Raw genomic sequence first — 19,382 nt, 5'->3', positions numbered from 1 at the left:
AAGTGCCCCCCCTTGCCCCCCTTTGCCTCCGCCAATGCAGCCGACCAAAAAGCAAATATTTTCTATAAGTTGGAAAAACTACTTTGGCAAATCTAGTTCAACTTCCTGACGCCCAAATGATTCAATCTATTTTATTAATTTTTCTGAAACATTTTTTGGCGTATCTAGTGAAATTTGCTGGCGCTAAAATGATTCTATTTATTTTGTTAATTTTTCTGAAACATTTTTGACGTATCTAGTGAAATTTGCTGGCACCAAAATGATTCTATCTATTTTATTAATTTTTCTGAAACATTTTTTGGCGTATCTAGTGAAATTTGCTGGCGCTAAAATGATTCTATTTATTTTGTTAATTTTTCTGAAACATTTTTGACGTATCTAGTGAAATTTGCTGGCACCAAAATGATTCTATCTATTTTATTCATTTTTCTGAAACATTTTTTGGCGTATCTAGTGAAATTTGCTGGCGCTAAAATGATTCTATTTATTTTGTTAATTTTTCTGAAACATTTTTTGGCGTATCTAGTGCAATTTAAACGGAAATTTAGAGTTAGGGGGGTCAAGTGCCCCCCCTTGCCCCCCTTTGCCTCCGCCAATGCAGCCGACCAAAAAGCAAATATTTTCTATAAGTTGGAAAAACTACTTTGGCAAATCTAGTTCAACTTCCTGACGCCCGAATGATTCCATTTATTTTGTTAATTTTTCTGAAACATTTTTGGCGTATCTAGTGAAATTTGCTGGCACCAAAATGATTCTATCTATTTTATTAATTTTTCTGAAACATTTTTTGGTGTATCTAGTGCAATTTAAACGGAAATTTAGAGTTAGGGGGGTCAAGTGCCCCCCCTTGCCCCCCTTTGCCTCCGCCAATGCAGCCGACCAAAAAGCAAATATTTTCTATAAGTTGGAAAAACTACTTTGGCAAATCTAGTTCAACTTCCTGACGCCCAAATGAATCTATCTATTTTATTAATTTTTCTGGAACATTTTTTGGCGTATCTAGTGAAATTTGCTGGCGCTAAAATGATTCTATTTATTTTGTTAATTTTTCTGAAACATTTTTTGGCGTATCTAGTGAAATTTGCTGGCACCAAAATGATTCTATCTTTTTTATTCATTTTTCTGAAACATTTTTGGCGTATCTAGTGAAATTTGCTGGCACCAAAATGATTCTATCTATTTTATTCATTTTTCTGAAACATTTTTGGCGTATCTAGTGAAATTTGCTGGCACCAAAATGATTCTATCTATTTTATTAATTTTTCTGAAACATTTTTTGGCGTATCTAGTGCAATTTAAACGGAAATTTAGAGTTAGGGGGGTCAAGTGCCCCCCCTTGCCCCCCTTTGCCTCCGCCAATGCAGCCGACCAAAAAGCAAATATTTTCTATAAGTTGGAAAAACTACTTTGGCAAATCTAGTTCAACTTCCTGACGCCCAAATGATTCAATCTATTTTATTAATTTTTCTGAAACATTTTTTGGCGTATCTAGTGAAATTTGCTGGCGCTAAAATGATTCTATTTATTTTGTTAATTTTTCTGAAACATTTTTGACGTATCTAGTGAAATTTGCTGGCACCAAAATGATTCTATTTATTTTGTTAATTTTTCTGAAACATTTTTGACGTATCTAGTGAAATTTGCTGGCACCAAAATGATTCTATCTATTTTATTAATTTTTCTGAAACATTTTTTGGCGTATCTAGTGAAATTTGCTGGCGCTAAAATGATTCTATTTATTTTGTTAATTTTTCTGAAACATTTTTTGGCGTATCTAGTGAAATTTGCTGGCACCAAAATGATTCTATCTATTTTATTCATTTTTCTGAAACATTTTTGGCGTATCTAGTGAAATTTGCTGGCGCTAAAATGATTCTATTTATTTTGTTAATTTTTCTGAAACATTTTTGACGTATCTAGTGAAATTTGCTGGCACCAAAATGATTCTATCTATTTTATTAATTTTTCTGAAACATTTTTTGGCGTATCTAGTGAAATTTGCTGGCGCTAAAATGATTCTATTTATTTTGTTAATTTTTCTGAAACATTTTTGACGTATCTAGTGAAATTTGCTGGCACCAAAATGATTCTATCTATTTTATTCATTTTTCTGAAACATTTTTTGGCGTATCTAGTGAAATTTGCTGGCGCTAAAATGATTCTATTTATTTTGTTAATTTTTCTGAAACATTTTTGGCGTATCTAGTGAAATTTGCTGGCACCAAAATGATTCTATCTATTTTATTAATTTTTCTGAAACATTTTTTGGCGTATCTAGTGCAATTTAAACGGAAATTTAGAGTTAGGGGGGTCAAGTGCCCCCCCTTGCCCCCCTTTGCCTCCGCCAATGCAGCCGACCAAAAAGCAAATATTTTCTATAAGTTGGAAAAACTACTTTGGCAAATCTAGTTCAACTTCCTGACGCCCAAATGATTCAATCTATTTTATTAATTTTTCTGAAACATTTTTTGGCGTATCTAGTGAAATTTGCTGGCGCTAAAATGATTCTATTTATTTTGTTAATTTTTCTGAAACATTTTTGACGTATCTAGTGAAATTTGCTGGCACCAAAATGATTCTATCTATTTTATTAATTTTTCTGAAACATTTTTTGGCGTATCTAGTGAAATTTGCTGGCACCAAAATGATTCTATCTATTTTATTCATTTTTCTGAAACATTTTTGGCGTATCTAGTGAAATTTGCTGGCACCAAAATGATTCTATCTATTTTATTAATTTTTCTGAAACATTTTTTGGCGTATCTAGTGCAATTTAAACGGAAATTTAGAGTTAGGGGGGTCAAGTGCCCCCCCTTGCCCCCCTTTGCCTCCGCCAATGCAGCCGACCAAAAAGCAAATATTTTCTATAAGTTGGAAAAACTACTTTGGCAAATCTAGTTCAACTTCCTGACGCCCAAATGATTCAATCTATTTTATTAATTTTTCTGAAACATTTTTTGGCGTATCTAGTGAAATTTGCTGGCGCTAAAATGATTCTATTTATTTTGTTAATTTTTCTGAAACATTTTTGACGTATCTAGTGAAATTTGCTGGCACCAAAATGATTCTATCTATTTTATTAATTTTTCTGAAACATTTTTTGGCGTATCTAGTGAAATTTGCTGGCGCTAAAATGATTCTATTTATTTTGTTAATTTTTCTGAAACATTTTTGACGTATCTAGTGAAATTTGCTGGCACCAAAATGATTCTATCTATTTTATTCATTTTTCTGAAACATTTTTTGGCGTATCTAGTGAAATTTGCTGGCGCTAAAATGATTCTATTTATTTTGTTAATTTTTCTGAAACATTTTTGGCGTATCTAGTGAAATTTGCTGGCACCAAAATGATTCTATCTATTTTATTAATTTTTCTGAAACATTTTTTGGCGTATCTAGTGCAATTTAAACGGAAATTTAGAGTTAGGGGGGTCAAGTGCCCCCCCTTGCCCCCCTTTGCCTCCGCCAATGCAGCCGACCAAAAAGCAAATATTTTCTATAAGTTGGAAAAACTACTTTGGCAAATCTAGTTCAACTTCCTGACGCCCGAATGATTCTATTTATTTTGTTAATTTTTCTGAAACATTTTTTGGCGTATCTAGTGAAATTTGCTGGCGCTAAAATGATTCTATTTATTTTGTTAATTTTTCTGAAACATTTTTGACGTATCTAGTGAAATTTGCTGGCACCAAAATGATTCTATCTATTTTATTCATTTTTCTGAAACATTTTTTGGCGTATCTAGTGAAATTTGCTGGCGCTAAAATGATTCTATTTATTTTGTTAATTTTTCTGAAACATTTTTGGCGTATCTAGTGAAATTTGCTGGCACCAAAATGATTCTATCTATTTTATTAATTTTTCTGAAACATTTTTTGGCGTATCTAGTGCAATTTAAACGGAAATTTAGAGTTAGGGGGGTCAAGTGCCCCCCCTTGCCCCCCTTTGCCTCCGCCAATGCAGCCGACCAAAAAGCAAATATTTTCTATAAGTTGGAAAAACTACTTTGGCAAATCTAGTTCAACTTCCTGACGCCCAAATGATTCTATCTATTTTATTAATTTTTCTGGAACATTTTTTGGCGTATCTAGTGAAATTTGCTGGCGCTAAAATGATTCTATTTATTTTGTTAATTTTTCTGAAACATTTTTTGGCGTATCTAGTGAAATTTGCTGGCACCAAAATGATTCTATCTATTTTATTCATTTTTCTGAAACATTTTTGGCGTATCTAGTGAAATTTGCTGGCACCAAAATGATTCTATCTATTTTATTAATTTTTCTGAAACATTTTTTGGCGTATCTAGTGCAATTTAAACGGAAATTTAGAGTTAGGGGGGTCAAGTGCCCCCCCTTGCCCCCCTTTGCCTCCGCCAATGCAGCCGACCAAAAAGCAAATATTTTCTATAAGTTGGAAAAACTACTTTGGCAAATCTAGTTCAACTTCCTGACGCCCAAATGATTCAATCTATTTTATTAATTTTTCTGAAACATTTTTTGGCGTATCTAGTGAAATTTGCTGGCGCTAAAATGATTCTATTTATTTTGTTAATTTTTCTGAAACATTTTTGACGTATCTAGTGAAATTTGCTGGCACCAAAATGATTCTATCTATTTTATTAATTTTTCTGAAACATTTTTTGGCGTATCTAGTGAAATTTGCTGGCGCTAAAATGATTCTATTTATTTTGTTAATTTTTCTGAAACATTTTTGACGTATCTAGTGAAATTTGCTGGCACCAAAATGATTCTATCTATTTTATTCATTTTTCTGAAACATTTTTTGGCGTATCTAGTGAAATTTGCTGGCGCTAAAATGATTCTATTTATTTTGTTAATTTTTCTGAAACATTTTTGGCGTATCTAGTGAAATTTGCTGGCACCAAAATGATTCTATCTATTTTATTAATTTTTCTGAAACATTTTTTGGCGTATCTAGTGCAATTTAAACGGAAATTTAGAGTTAGGGGGGTCAAGTGCCCTCCCTTGCCCCCCTTTGCCTCCGCCAATGCAGCCGACCAAAAAGCAAATATTTTCTATAAGTTGGAAAAACTACTTTGGCAAATCTAGTTCAACTTCCTGACGCCCGAATGATTCTATTTATTTTGTTAATTTTTCTGAAACATTTTTGGCGTATCTAGTGAAATTTGCTGGCACCAAAATGATTCTATCTATTTTATTAATTTTTCTGAAACATTTTTTGGCGTATCTAGTGCAATTTAAACGGAAATTTAGAGTTAGGGGGGTCAAGTGCCCCCCCTTGCCCCCCTTTGCCTCCGCCAATGCAGCCGACCAAAAAGCAAATATTTTCTATAAGTTGGAAAAACTACTTTGGCAAATCTAGTTCAACTTCCTGACGCCCAAATGAATCTATCTATTTTATTAATTTTTCTGGAACATTTTTTGGCGTATCTAGTGAAATTTGCTGACGCTAAAATGATTCTATTTATTTTGTTAATTTTTCTGAAACATTTTTTGGCGTATCTAGTGAAATTTGCTGGCACCAAAATGATTCTATCTTTTTTATTCATTTTTCTGAAACATTTTTGGCGTATCTAGTGAAATTTGCTGGCACCAAAATGATTCTATCTATTTTATTAATTTTTCTGAAACATTTTTTGGCGTATCTAGTGCAATTTAAACGGAAATTTAGAGTTAGGGGGGTCAAGTGCCCCCCCTTGCCCCCCTTTGCCTCCGCCAATGCAGCCGACCAAAAAGCAAATATTTTCTATAAGTTGGAAAAACTACTTTGGCAAATCTAGTTCAACTTCCTGACGCCCAAATGATTCTATCTATTTTATTAATTTTTCTGGAACATTTTTTGGCGTATCTAGTGAAATTTGCTGGCGCTAAAATGATTTTATTTATTTTGTTAATTTTTCTGAAACATTTTTTGGCGTATCTAGTGAAATTTGCTGGCACCAAAATGATTCTATCTTTTTTATTCATTTTTCTGAAACATTTTTGGCGTATCTAGTGAAATTTGCTGGCACCAAAATGATTCTATCTATTTTATTAATTTTTCTGAAACATTTTTTGGCGTATCTAGTGCAATTTAAACGGAAATTTAGAGTTAGGGGGGTCAAGTGCCCCCCCTTGCCCCCCTTTGCCTCCGCCAATGCAGCCGACCAAAAAGCAAATATTTTCTATAAGTTGGAAAAACTACTTTGGCAAATCTAGTTCAACTTCCTGACGCCCAAATGATTCTATCTATTTTATTAATTTTTCTGAAACATTTTTTGGCGTATCTAGTGAAATTTGCTGGCGCTAAAATGATTCTATTTATTTTGTTAATTTTTCTGAAACATTTTTGACGTATCTAGTGAAATTTGCTGGCACCAAAATGATTCTATCTATTTTATTAATTTTTCTGAAACATTTTTTGGCGTATCTAGTGAAATTTGCTGGCGCTAAAATGATTCTATTTATTTTGTTAATTTTTCTGAAACATTTTTGGCGTATCTAGTGAAATTTGCTGGCACCAAAATGATTCTATCTATTTTATTAATTTTTCTGAAACATTTTTTGGCGTATCTAGTGCAATTTAAACGGAAATTTAGAGTTAGGGGGGTCAAGTGCCCCCCCTTGCCCCCCTTTGCCTCCGCCAATGGTCCCATCGCCCGATGACTCACCCTCAATTACGTACCTAGGCGTGACCAAATCCAGCACATCGCTCTCCACCAGATCGGCCAGCTTGGAAATTCCTAGTGGATTGTGGGGCGCAGGGTAGGCTCTTTCCTCGACCACCTCCTCGTTGCACTGACAGTACGCGGTGGACACGTGAACGAATGCCATCAGTCTCTTCATCTGCTCTGCCAACTTTAGCACCCTCAAGGTCCCATTCGTATTGAAATTGATCGCCTGTTTCAGTTCCTGATCGAACCTCACATTCGCCGCGCAGTGAAAGATGATTTCCACGTTTTCGGACAGCAGCGCCCGATCCGATTCGCTAATTTCCAACCCTTCACTCAAGATATCACCGCGAATCAACTTGACCTTGTCCAGCTGCGAGCGGTTCGTCTCCCGGATCCGATCGAACACCAGATGCTTGAGGTAGTCATCCCTCCGCTGGGCGGCATCGATGCCCTTCTTGGTACGAATCAGCAAGTAGATGCACTTGAGATCCGGGCAGTCGCGAAGCAACTTTTCCACAAGGACTTTGCCCATGAAACCCGTCGCACCGGTTATGAACAGCGAGCGGCCGGCGTACGTGTCCGGGATGCTCCGGTAGTGGTGCTGGTGGTGGTGCGGGGACATGATCTGCTCCATCGTTGCGCCCGTGCACCAGGCCCGGCAGCCCAATGTAGGTCACCTCCTCGACCTAGCGACCGGGTGATGATGCTGCGGAAAGGACGAAAAAGAGAGGGGAAAATCTGTTGAATGGTGGATGATGAAACAAAAGACACACTCGCGATCGTGTTTTCACGGCCAATTCAGGGGCAAACTTGTGCATGATTTAGCACCTTAAAGTTTCCTTCACAGTGCAAGAAGCGTGTAACGCGTGGATGAGGACAATTAAAATATCATTTATCGGTGACAACTTATTCACTTTTAAGTATGTGCTGCGTTACCGTCATTATGTAGCAAATTATGGATATACCCTTGAAAGCGTTTTTATTTTAATAAGTACCATCCCAGACTTTGCAATAACTGGACAAACTTAAGCTTAAATTGCTAGATATGGCAAGAATAAATAGTTAGTCGACCGATTTTAGAATTTAAGTTTAAAATAAAGATTTTTTCATCTTTGATACAGCCTTCTTCCTTACAAATGTAGCTCAAAATAAGTTTGAAGACGAACTCGAAAGTGTAGGCTTGCTTTTTGAAACGAAATTAAAAAGCAACAACTAAAAGAAAAACAAATAACCTTATGTCAGCGTATTTTCAACGGCGACCTTGGTTCGAGATTCGTCCGCTAGGCAGCGCCAATGTCAAAAAAATTCAAACTACTATATTTCAGAACTCTGATAAAATAGAATGATGCCGACTTCGGCAAAGTTGTGTAACACTATCAGGCAATTGGGTCTTTGGCACGAAATTTATCCGCTAGGTAGCGCCTAGTATTAAAAAAGTTCGAACACGTAAACCTCGAAAGGGAACGTCCATAAATTACGTCACGCAAAAATCGACCGTTTTCAACCCCCCCTCCCCCCTATGTCACACTTTTTGTATGAGACCTCTGAAATTTTTGTATGGGTCGTCACACTTTGCTGAACCCCCCCTCCCCCCTCAAAGCGTGACGTAATTTATGGACGTTCCCAAACTCTAATGAGCTAGAAAGATGTCGTTTTCAGTAAAGTTGTTCAGCAGGTATAGAACTATCTGGCAACGATGATATTGGTTCGAGATTTCTTCGCTAGCTGGAGCTAATGTCCAAAATATACCAACATTTTTAACTCTTAATCCTTAGTTCAGCAAGCTATGAACTATCTGGCGATTTGGGTTTTTGGTTCAGAAATTTAATCAGACGTCTGTTTATGTCATGTGGTTTAACAAATAAACTTGTGTAGGTTCCGTAATACAAGTCATCAACATTTTCAAGTTTTTTTCTTGTTTAACCGATAGTTGTATGATGCTTTTTGGGAAAACTTTCATATTTCAGATTCGTGTGAAAGCAATATTTATAGAAAGGTGGTCTATCGAACGATATAGAGGCTAGGAACCGGAAAAAGGATTGATTTGGTTTACTTTCCACGAGGAGCTCATTTAAAGTGGATATTATTAGAGAATATTATATGTTCCTTAGAAGCTTCAGAAGCTACTTAATTTGATAATGAGGTCCCACTATTTAGACTTAGTAAGCCTCGAAGTAAGTCCTTGAAGGAACTGCAGATGAAATCTCTGAAAAAACTTCTGGACGAATCTCTGAAAAAATCGTAGACTCCTGCAGGACCTGCTGTACGAAATGTTGATGGTGCTTCTATAGGAATCCCTGACGAATCAAGAATATCTCTTAGTAAGATCCCTACAGGATTCCAGGAAGAATTGCAGCAATTCTAGGAGGAATTCCGAAAGGAGTTCCAGGAGGAATCCCCGAAAGAATTCCAGGAAGAATCTCCAAAGGAATTCCAGGAGAAATCGCCGATGGAAATTGAGGAGGAATCCCCGAATGAACTTCAGGAGTAATCCCCGAAAGAATCCCAGAAGGAATTCCAGGAGGAATCTCTGAAGAAATTCCAAGAGGAATTCCCGAAAGAATTCCAGAAGGTATCCCTGAAAGAATTCCAGGAGGAATCCCCGAAGGAGTTCCAGGAGGAATCCCCGAAAGAATTCCAGGAGGAATCCCTAAATAAATTCCAGGAGAAATCCTCGAAGGTATTGCAGGAGGAATCCCCGAAGGAATTCCAGAATGAATTCCAGGAGGAATCCCCAAAAGAATTCCAGGGGTATCTGTAACCGCTGGTCCCATATTTGTTCCTTGTTGGCTTCTCCACAAGTTTCCCTACCATTAAACCCACCTGACAGTGAGCCCCTAACGCCTGAATCCGACCCTGGAAAAACAGACCTGACAGCCTCACTGGTGGCTGCATTCTTAGCTGTCAGGCAAAATGTGCAGAGCCATACGCTTATTTGATTAGCACTCGCCTCAATGCTCGCATTCACACTCATTAACAGCGGTTTGAGCCAGGATCTCAACCTGCCGACTGAGAGAGCTGATCTAATTAACGAGTCTGGAATAACAAAGAGGAGAAACGTCAAAATTGGAACAGCCGATTTGCTGTCATCCCCATAGTTCCAATCGAGCAGGAGACCTGTCAAAACGACCAGGATTCGCCACTTTGGTATACTCGAGACACCTTAGACCTAATCTCTTCTCTGCACTGAAAAACAAGAGAACCCAAATTTGAGTATTTTTAAACTCACTTTTGAGTTCTTTGTTGCATCTTGTTTCATTCGCTCTCTTTATTGTTGTTAGAGAGTGAATAGCAAAACAACCCAACTTTGAGTGTTCGATGCGGGAAGCCAAAATTGAGTAAGTGGCACAGTACCGAAAGTTGAATAATTTTAACTGACGGTTGAGTAAAAAGAACCTTGACTTTAGGTACTTTGGCCGTATACGCCTAAATGCAAACTACCTACCTAAATATCGACTCCAGCAACTTAAAATTGGCTTCCCGCACGCAACCTCGAAGTTGGGTGGAATGAACTCACTTTTGGGTACTTTCGTTTTTCCGTGTGTGGAGAAGAGGGGTGCAACCTTTAAGCCGAATGGTTCAGCCGTGTTCGTAAAACTTCGGTTTATTTCTCAAATTTATCTACGATTGTTAAAAATGCCCCGAAACGAAAGACCTGGTTTGATTCCGCAAGACTAGCTAGAGAGTAAAGTGCGCGTCGTGAATATATTAGGAAAAGTTACTTAAAAAGGACGTTACGAACAAATTAAAATTTATTAAAACTAGTTGATTAATTCTATTAGTACGGTTTAACAATAGGCAGTGAACAAAGGCTGCTTTCTACAAAAGTAAAGCAAAGAAAAGGTAAAAGAAAACATGTGTGTACTTGTGCGGTTAGGGAAGGGAAAAGTGTGAGAAATTGACATTGGTGTACTAATCCATCGGATTATTCTGTTCTTTTGTGCGGCTGGAGTCATCGTCCAGCGATTTTCTACCCTCTTTAGGACGGTCTATGGTCTTTGGAGGAGGCTAGTGCTCGAGAAAATCGGCCAGTGTAGTGCGACGCCATTTTGAATCACCGGCCCGAACAATTGGGCTGCCAAGCGGCCATCTATGTATTTCGAGGACAATTGCCCGCCAAATCCGGCTAGCCGCTGGCTTCGAAACACTATCCGGCGCCGCTACTCGACTCCGACAGTTCGTTCACCGAACTCAAGCCAAACCGGACCGTCGCTGGTGGTGGTACACCCTATCCGGCGCCAACCCCGAGTCCGACAACCGAACACGTGTCAAATCCAGCCCGCAGCACGTGGCGAAGGCCCGTGGTTTTCAACCTGCTTTGACGATCCGTTGGCCGAATTACGACTCAACCGGCCCGCTGCTGGTGCGTAGCCATCCGACCAGCTGCTGGCGTCCCAACCATTCGGCATACCAGCCGAACTCAACCGAACCGGCCCACAGTCGGTGCTCCGACACCCCGTTTCCGATCCGAAAAAGCTAATAGGAAGAACACGCCGCGATATAGGCATACCTCTATGAACCGAGTGCGAATTTCGAAAAAGCTACCGATCGATAGAATTTGTGATGAAAACAGAACAATACATAGGCAGTCGGGTGCCTGAAACTTTTGCCAGTCTTGGTAAGGTGGTATGAACTACCAACCAAGCCGATCTGTTTAAGGTGAAACGGGACGCCGTGTTATTTTTCCTATCTTGCCTCTCTTTCTAACAATTTGCCTCGCGATTTTGAAGATGGTAATCTCGAGACCTATCGCACTAAAGATGCTGAAAACCAATCAGCATATGCACTGCAAGTGAGCATACACAATGATAGGTTTTTGTTGCAAAATATGAAGTAGAATCTGAGATTACTATCTTAGTAGCAACAGAGCAATGGCGGATATTTTCTCGACCGTCCCGTCCGCCCTTAAAAGCACAGGTCGCACGGCAGAAGTTTCACGCATTCGATGTATTCGTTCAATACATGGCCTACTTGCCTAATTTCACCTTCTATAAAAATTTTCACACTTGTTCGCTACCTAGCGAATTCTATCATATCTATCATTTCATTATCCACTTTGATCTCTACTCCCTTATACTTATGAGTAGAAAGAGACCGATATAGCCACAAAATCATCAAGTTAATTATGGAATACGGTCGATAAATCAGTACATGATATGAAAAGTTTGGCTCAAAAAGAAAAATGTTCTATCCAATAAGATCGAGAAAGCTAATAGGAAGAACACGCCGCGATATAGGCATACCTCTATGAACGGAGTGCGAATTCCGAAAAAAAGCTACCGATCGATAGAATTTGTGATGAAAACGGATTAAAATACAATTGACACGTTGAGATGAGCAGTCGTGAGGCGATAATTTGCAACATTGCGTAGAAGCCACTCTGGTTAAAGCCAGCATCATGACTGAGTCCCAGTTCCAACGAGCAGGTTCAGCAAGAGCACTCAACCCGAACTCAACCACGTGGGAGCGACGTTAAAGGACATATAAGAATCCCGGATCTAAGTATATGAATTAAGGTGGATATATGACGAAGCCACACCTAAAATTTTCAAGAGCACAAATCTGAAGAACCGAATGTCGGTTTGCGCTGAAAAGTTGATCGATTGGTTACCCGCTGGTGGTGACCAACCGATCAACTTTTCAGCGCAAACCGACATTCAGTTCTTCAGATTTGTGCTCTTGAAAATTTTAGGTGTGGCTTCGTTATATCACCTTAAAGTAATACGGTAGGACTTAGTCTTCTGGATATTATCGTTTCTTGACGACTGACCTCGCGTTTTAGAAAATTCTAATTTCGATGCGTATTTAGCTTAGGTTCCCTAATCTACACACCCGCTCTATATAAATTGCTGTTAGTTTCAGTGCAGCGGAGTACTAGGGTTACGAGACGTGAACATAGGAGACAGACCGAAAAAGAATAATTAAGAGTTTTTTTTATTAAACAGGAAACTTTCAAGCAACTAGAAAATTATGTGTGGCACAGACAAAAGAATCACGAGTTGTATCAAGTACACAAGGCAGCCAATTATTATAAAATCGTGGGAAATTGTTCAGTATTGATACATCACACCAATAATCTTGAAAATAGCGTTCAATTACACCAACCCTCAAAGTAAAAACATCACGAATGCACTGCATTTGTCATCTTCTAAGCTATGCAGCAAATTCGAATTAAGTGCATCATGGAGTATTTTCTGCCCATTTCTGCTATCTTGTTGCCATCTATCAACTAAGAAACAACAACAACTACGTTTTGCATTCAGTAATGCAAAATCAGTGATCGGTCGCCTCCGTCATAACAAAAACAAAAGCCAACCTTCTGTTTGTTTTACACTGCTGACGCGGTGCCCACCGCAAATCGTGCCGGCGGGAACGAAACCGACTAATCTTTTCCCAATAGGGCGCCAACCATGCAACATAAATGGTTAAAGTGCCCCACACAATGCATACGTTTGCGTGTGCGTGACAGTAGTTTGACACATTTCCCATGGGAAAACTGTCAAAAAAACGCAAACCTCGACGGAACGGACGCTATGTGTTCCAGGCTTAAGCTACAAAAGGTGCGCGGTGGGAATGCATACCTACTATACTAATTTCGCGCGTCGCGCACATGTGGTTCGCCAGTAAATGAGGTGTGCGTTTCTGCCATTCTTGGGCGATCTTGATCCATTGAATGGCATTGAAGTCTGCACAGCGGGATGAACTGTATATCAAGCGAGAATTTTTGAGTTGTTCCACTTTCAATATCTTCTTGAAATCATTTCAATAACAATTATTCTGCGCTTGCATAGTTTGGCCTGAGGGCACATGCTCTCGTGATCGATCGATCCAAGAGTGTACCTACCTACAGCAAGAGACATAACGCAGAGATATTGCGACCTACGAGCAGGGCCATCCACTGCACTTCAAGTTATGGGTCAACTTATCTGCTAGAAGGTACCCATGCCGGGCCACACCGCCGACACACGACACGGAGAGTCGTCGAAGTGCCATAAGGCACACCATTTATTTTCCCTTTTTGTTTTATGACGAACCTATCTCATAGTCACCGCAGCAGGTCAAAAAGTGCTACCGTCATACGGGGTAGCTTTGATAGTGCAGTGCAGTCAATGTGGCGATTTGCAGGAAAGGTAGGGTATGGGTCCGGGTGTCACAAGCACATTGAAGGGGCATCAAATTATCAATTTCAGTGTGGATTCGTCTTGATTTTACCGCACCGGTTAATTCCGTTATTTTTGTTGTTGTTTGTTATCATGCGCTCTTACTTGAAACTTCATGGGCTACAACTCGTAACGGTGAGTCTACGCCAAATGAAGCATTTGCCTCTACTAGTCTCGGTTCTGGCTCAATCGCTACCAGTCGCCCTGGAACGTTCAAAGTCCTTAGGCCCTCCTTAACTGTAAAAGCCAACGTGTGCATGGCCTACCACGGCCTCCGAGGCCAACGGCCCCTTTTTGGTTCTCTGCTGAATATGATTTCAGCTTGTCGTTCCTCCGGCATACGAGCAACGTGCCCAGTCCACCACAGCCTGCTGTGTTGTATTTGCTTCACTATATCCATTTCTCTATAATATATTTGGTACAATTGGTGGTTCATGCAACGCCACAAGATGCCATCCTACTGGTTCCAGCCGAGTTTGTTCGCAGCACTTTACGTTCGAAGACTCCAAAGGCTCTCAAAGGATCAGCTTCTCTTAACGTCCACGATTCACGGCCATATAAAGGGCCGAACCGGAAAAATCAGAGTCTTGTGCAATGCGAATTTTTTCTCCGTTTGCAGTCTACGGAACTTCAGCTAGGTTTGCAGACTGAAAAAGGCCCGATTCGCAGCCACAATCCGTCTCTCCACCTCGCGGGTAACATTATTATCGCATATCACTAGGGTAAAAAAAAAAACAAATTCAAATTTCAATTCAAGACCAACAATTGAAAAGACCGCATCAACATTTTGTAAACAAACATGTTTCCGTCGACTTGGGGTTATCTGAGCTCCACCCACACACCTAACCACCACTAACAGAAAGCGTAAACCTCAAGCTTCCTGTTAATGGTGGTTAGATGCGTGGGTGGAGCTCAGAAGGCCTCAAGTCGACGGAAACGTGTTTGTTTACGCAATGTTGATGAGGCATTTTCAATTGTTGGTCCTGAATTGTTCTTCATCACCACAGTCGGTAATAAGGAGACGCCTGTAAGTTAGGCAAACAGTTTCAACAGTAAATCAATCGCCTCGCTCATCATACATGTGTTCATAAGAGATGGATATATTCAGGGCCGTATTAACAAATGTGGGGCGTCGAGGCCACAGTGTTGTGGGGGACCTTCATATAGAGAATATATTTTTACTCATACATGTAATATGGAAAAAAAAACTAAAAAATACTAATCATTCTTACAAAAATGTTTTAATGGAGATAATAAATAAAGCCGTTGTGGAATAATTTGAATCTAGAACAATAAGTAGAGCTATAAAAAATGTTGACATCCACTAAATATATTCATGACAGATTTGAAATTCTAACGTGAAAACAAAAATACCGTCAAGGCACCATTCACCGTGGATCGAAGAGGATTCGGGCAAATAAGGGCTGTCATTGGACACCAGTCTTATAAACATTGTTGGTGCCGCTTTTAATTTCCTTCATTATAGGTTAAAATTAAAGCAATATCCACAGAAGTAGAAAAATTTTCACAAAATTTGGTGATATAGTACAATTAGTAAAGGGTAGTAGGGTCGCCTAATTCCGTGGTAGGTCACCATTCACCGTGGTAGCAGAGACCCATTCACCTTGTATGAGAAATTTTATTCTACACACTAAACGCTTTCAGCAATATTTTGCTGAATTTTGCCGAGCTGAAGGGTTCAGAAAATTTTTTTGCTGAACTTTCAGCAAAGTTTGCTGTATTTCAGCAAAACGTTACTGGTGATCAGCAGAGTTTACTGAACAAATCAGCAAAATTTTGCTGAATTTCTGCAAAATGTTTACTGAAACCTTCAGCTCGGCAAAGTTCAGCAAAATTTTGCTGAAACTCTCAATTGATTTTTGGTGTGTACTTTGTTTAAAAATGATTAAAACAACCCAGCCAAGGGAATTTTCTTCGTTTAAATTCATTTCAAGTACATAATAACTTGCAAGATTTTATTAGAAAAACGAATGTTCAAATTTTCGATTTTTTCTAGATATATGGGACAATATGGGGCACGGTGAATGAAGACCATTGATTTTTAGGGTACCCATTTACCGTGCCTTTTTGTTTCAATTAAAAAGTACGAGTAATCGTACTTTCTTGTTAAACTTACTTCGGTAATGCAAAATACATATCTGATATGTGAATTTAATTGCTTCTTGGTGGAATAAAAACGTTACTACATTTAGTTTATCGCTTAAATCACCTTCTTCGCTTAAATCACCTTCTTCGCAGTTTTCGTTTTTTCACTATGAATGCAGTGAACGAGCAGGAACCCGCTTCATGTAAACACACTTTAGTGTCAAAATGATACTTTTAAATGTTTTTAATGAGCGTTTTGACATGGTAACAATACATTAGTGTTGTATTGGTGAAATTGAAAGGAAATTGTCATATCATTCAATCATAATATGGAAATAATGACAAAATATTCGAAGGCACACGGTGTATGGAGCCCCCACGGTGAATGGCGCCTTGACGGTAGGAGAAATTTAAATAAAATAGAAAACGCTTTCCGAGAGTGTGCTCACGGAATTGACCACACGGATTGGTATACCGAAGACTTTGCACTTAAGTCGTAAACAAATTCATCCACATCAAACTTTTCACAACCTAACACCACTTTGTCGCCTCTACTACAGCCTGACCGGCGACGTTGACCACCAGCAATCATGCACTTGGTATTTGTGGTGTTGATTGTTGGTCCAATTCTCGAGGTCTTTCTCTTAAGAGATATGAACGCCTCTTCCACGGCCCGACGGTCGATTCCCATGATGTCGATTTGACGAAAAATTTGAAACAAAAAAATATAGAGCGATAAAACGATCTGTTCTAGCGACACCCTATGAAAACTGCTCTATAAGTGATTCTTGGCCAGTGTTGGGAATACTCACTTGCAAAAAAGTTATACTCACTTGCTTCTATCTCAGTCCAGAAGCGTGCTATCAAAACACGGTGTTCTAAGAATTTTAGATTGTAGTTTAGTCTAAAAGTTTGCCGTATAAAGTAAAGGTCGCACATGCATACCAAAATCGTGAGAGAGCTGTGGAGCAGAAGGTGAGTAGAAATTAGACTAATTTTACTTACCTCGTACTCACAGCTCTCTCACGACTTTGGTATGCATGTGCGACCTTCACTTTATTAGACACACTTTTAGATTGAACTACAATCCAAAAGCCCTTCAAATATCATTTTTTGATAGCATGTTTCTGGACTGAGATAGGAGCAAACGTGAAAAAGTAGCATCCAAAAAACCGTTTTTTTTTAACCACCCTAAGCTTATTCCAGGGCTGTTACAAAAGTATCGATTTAGAAACCGCAAAATCCGCGCCAAGCCATTTGAAATCCGCGCCGAGGTAATCAAATCCGCGCCATTCAAAACATATCGTTTTGATGACTCGAGTGCTTTAAATCCAGAATTTTTCAGAGAAAATTCATGACTTTGTTGCACTCCTGGTGAAGAGCATTTATTTTGATGAATTGTTTTTTGTTTAATGATTACTAATCCATGACTTTGGATGACAACATCTAAATCTAACATTCGTGTTGCAAACAGGCTAGTTTTTTTTTTAAATTGGAATAGAATATTTTGGATCAATAGTTCCTTGATTGATTAACAATCAGGGTGTCTACTATTTTACGAAAAAAGGAGTATTTTTGGCGAAACTTTTAAAATAATTTATAATCAACATTATGTTAGAAACCCTGAAAACATAAAAGATCATTTTAGAGAGTTGCAAGAATGAAAAAGGAAACATTTCATAAATATTTTTTTTTGGCAAATGTTCTGAACATAAGGCAAAAAATATGTAGAAAAGTATTAATTTATTGGAAAAAGTTTCTGGTCATACAACACCCTCAAAAATTACAATACTGGCAAGAATAAAGTACACACTGGCCATTTTTCATACAAAATAGTTAACTCTGGAAACCTGTAGGATCTACGGCACCTATCAACCTGAAATTTCAACTGAAGCTTGGAAGTAACTTGAAATTTCATTGACGGAAAACTTATGGAATTCTGTTCAAAACCTTAAAAGTTATTAAAATTTTCAAATTTTGCAAAAAAATGATGGAAATTGGATTTTGAAAAATTTTGAAAACAGACAATTTTAGAGTTTTAGTTTATTCTACAAAGTTGGATGTATTGTTAAAATGAGTAATTTCACCGAAGCATGTATTGCCCTAAACATTCGCATTTCAGAGTTATTTCAATTTCAAAATTTCATGATTTTTCTCAAAATAACAGTTTTTGAATAACTTTTTAATAGTTGTACAAAATGTCATACATTTCACAGAAATTAAATTTCAAGTTATTTCAGAGCTGCAGTTAAAGTTTCAGCGCAATCGGTGCTTTAGAAGAAAAGATACATCCCTTCAAACTTAACCATTTTGTATGAAAAATGGCCATTGTGTACTTTATTCTTGCCAGTACTGTAGGTGAGGATTTCAGCAAGAATGTCAGTCAGTCTTAGCACTAACAATTTCGAAGTATTTTGTATTCTGCACATAAAAAATCTTCCGAAAATTCTACCAAGAAACCCTTTAATCTTTAATAATTATACCCGCAACGCCCCTCTCAACGAGTGCTCCGATTGGAAATCATAGTTTTTAGCAAAAAAAAAAATGATTAGGCAGAAGTTCCACTAATAATTAATTCAGGAATTTTGGCAATTCCGTCATTCTGAAACTCATCCATAATCAATCAAGAAAATTTTGCGTGTTCAAGAAAAATTGTTGTGATTAATATTTTGTCCAGAGTTTTTCAAAAGCTTTTTCCATGAAATTCTCTAAAAATACAATCATACAAATCTTCAAGACTTCTTATCAGATCCTACTGTTTTGATTTCTTTCGCAACACACACAGTCTACAAAACCAATTATTTTCATTACGAGATTCTGTTAAATTTGACTACAAAATTCAACCAAATGTTTCTCCAAAACTTCCGGCAGACATCTTTTGCAAATTGCTAAAAAATGCTTCCAGGATTACCAAGAAACTCTAGCAACTATTTCAGAAATCTTACCATGATTCAGTGTTTTATAGAACTTCAGTCATTACTGTATAAGTTCCGTCCAAAATTTAAGTTCTATCCAAAATTTTAAACAAAAATTGATTTCAGAATTAAGACAAAACTTACTTCAAGAGTTTGACTAAGAAATTCAGAAGAGGATCCTCAGTTTTAACGAGCATTTAATGCTGAGGAGCTTATCTAGCACTCCAAACTAGGGACTATTAACATTATTTTTAAGCAAGTACAAAATCCCATAACTCTAATTTGAAAATGATATTTTTTCTGATTGCGTTGCGTTCCTTGTCTAAATGTTTGATGTAAGTGCATTTGGAAACAATTTTCGCAAAATCCGCGCCGAAATTAGCAATAACGCGCGAAATGCAAAAACCGCGAAAAAAGGAAAAACCGCGCCACCTGTAACAGCCTTGTTATTCAGAAAAATATGTCCAGATCAGTCAATTTCAAAGATATATAAAAACTGTCTTCAGCAAACTTTCTCAAAATCTATGAATCTACAACTTTGCCGAAAAATGTATATTAGGCCGTCCC

At 38.1% G+C, this 19,382-nt stretch overlaps 1 protein-coding gene across 1 annotated transcript in view; it reads right to left on the bottom strand.

Annotated features, from left to right (window-relative positions):
- LOC109423421 (putative fatty acyl-CoA reductase CG5065) overlaps positions 1–19,382 on the bottom strand; it is a 60,730-nt gene that overhangs the window by 23,768 nt on the left and 17,580 nt on the right. Inside the window, exon 2 of the mRNA XM_062858955.1 lies at positions 6,646–7,340. Within this exon, the coding sequence (XP_062714939.1) occupies positions 6,646–7,268 (623 nt within the window). The 5' untranslated portion in view covers positions 7,269–7,340. The remainder of the gene's footprint in view (positions 1–6,645; positions 7,341–19,382) is intronic.

The sequence above is a fragment of the Aedes albopictus genome, chromosome 3, assembly GCF_035046485.1.
Source record: "Aedes albopictus strain Foshan chromosome 3, AalbF5, whole genome shotgun sequence".
NCBI classification, from domain to species: domain Eukaryota; kingdom Metazoa; phylum Arthropoda; class Insecta; order Diptera; family Culicidae; genus Aedes; species Aedes albopictus.
This window is presented reverse-complemented; position numbering and strand designations above follow the sequence as displayed.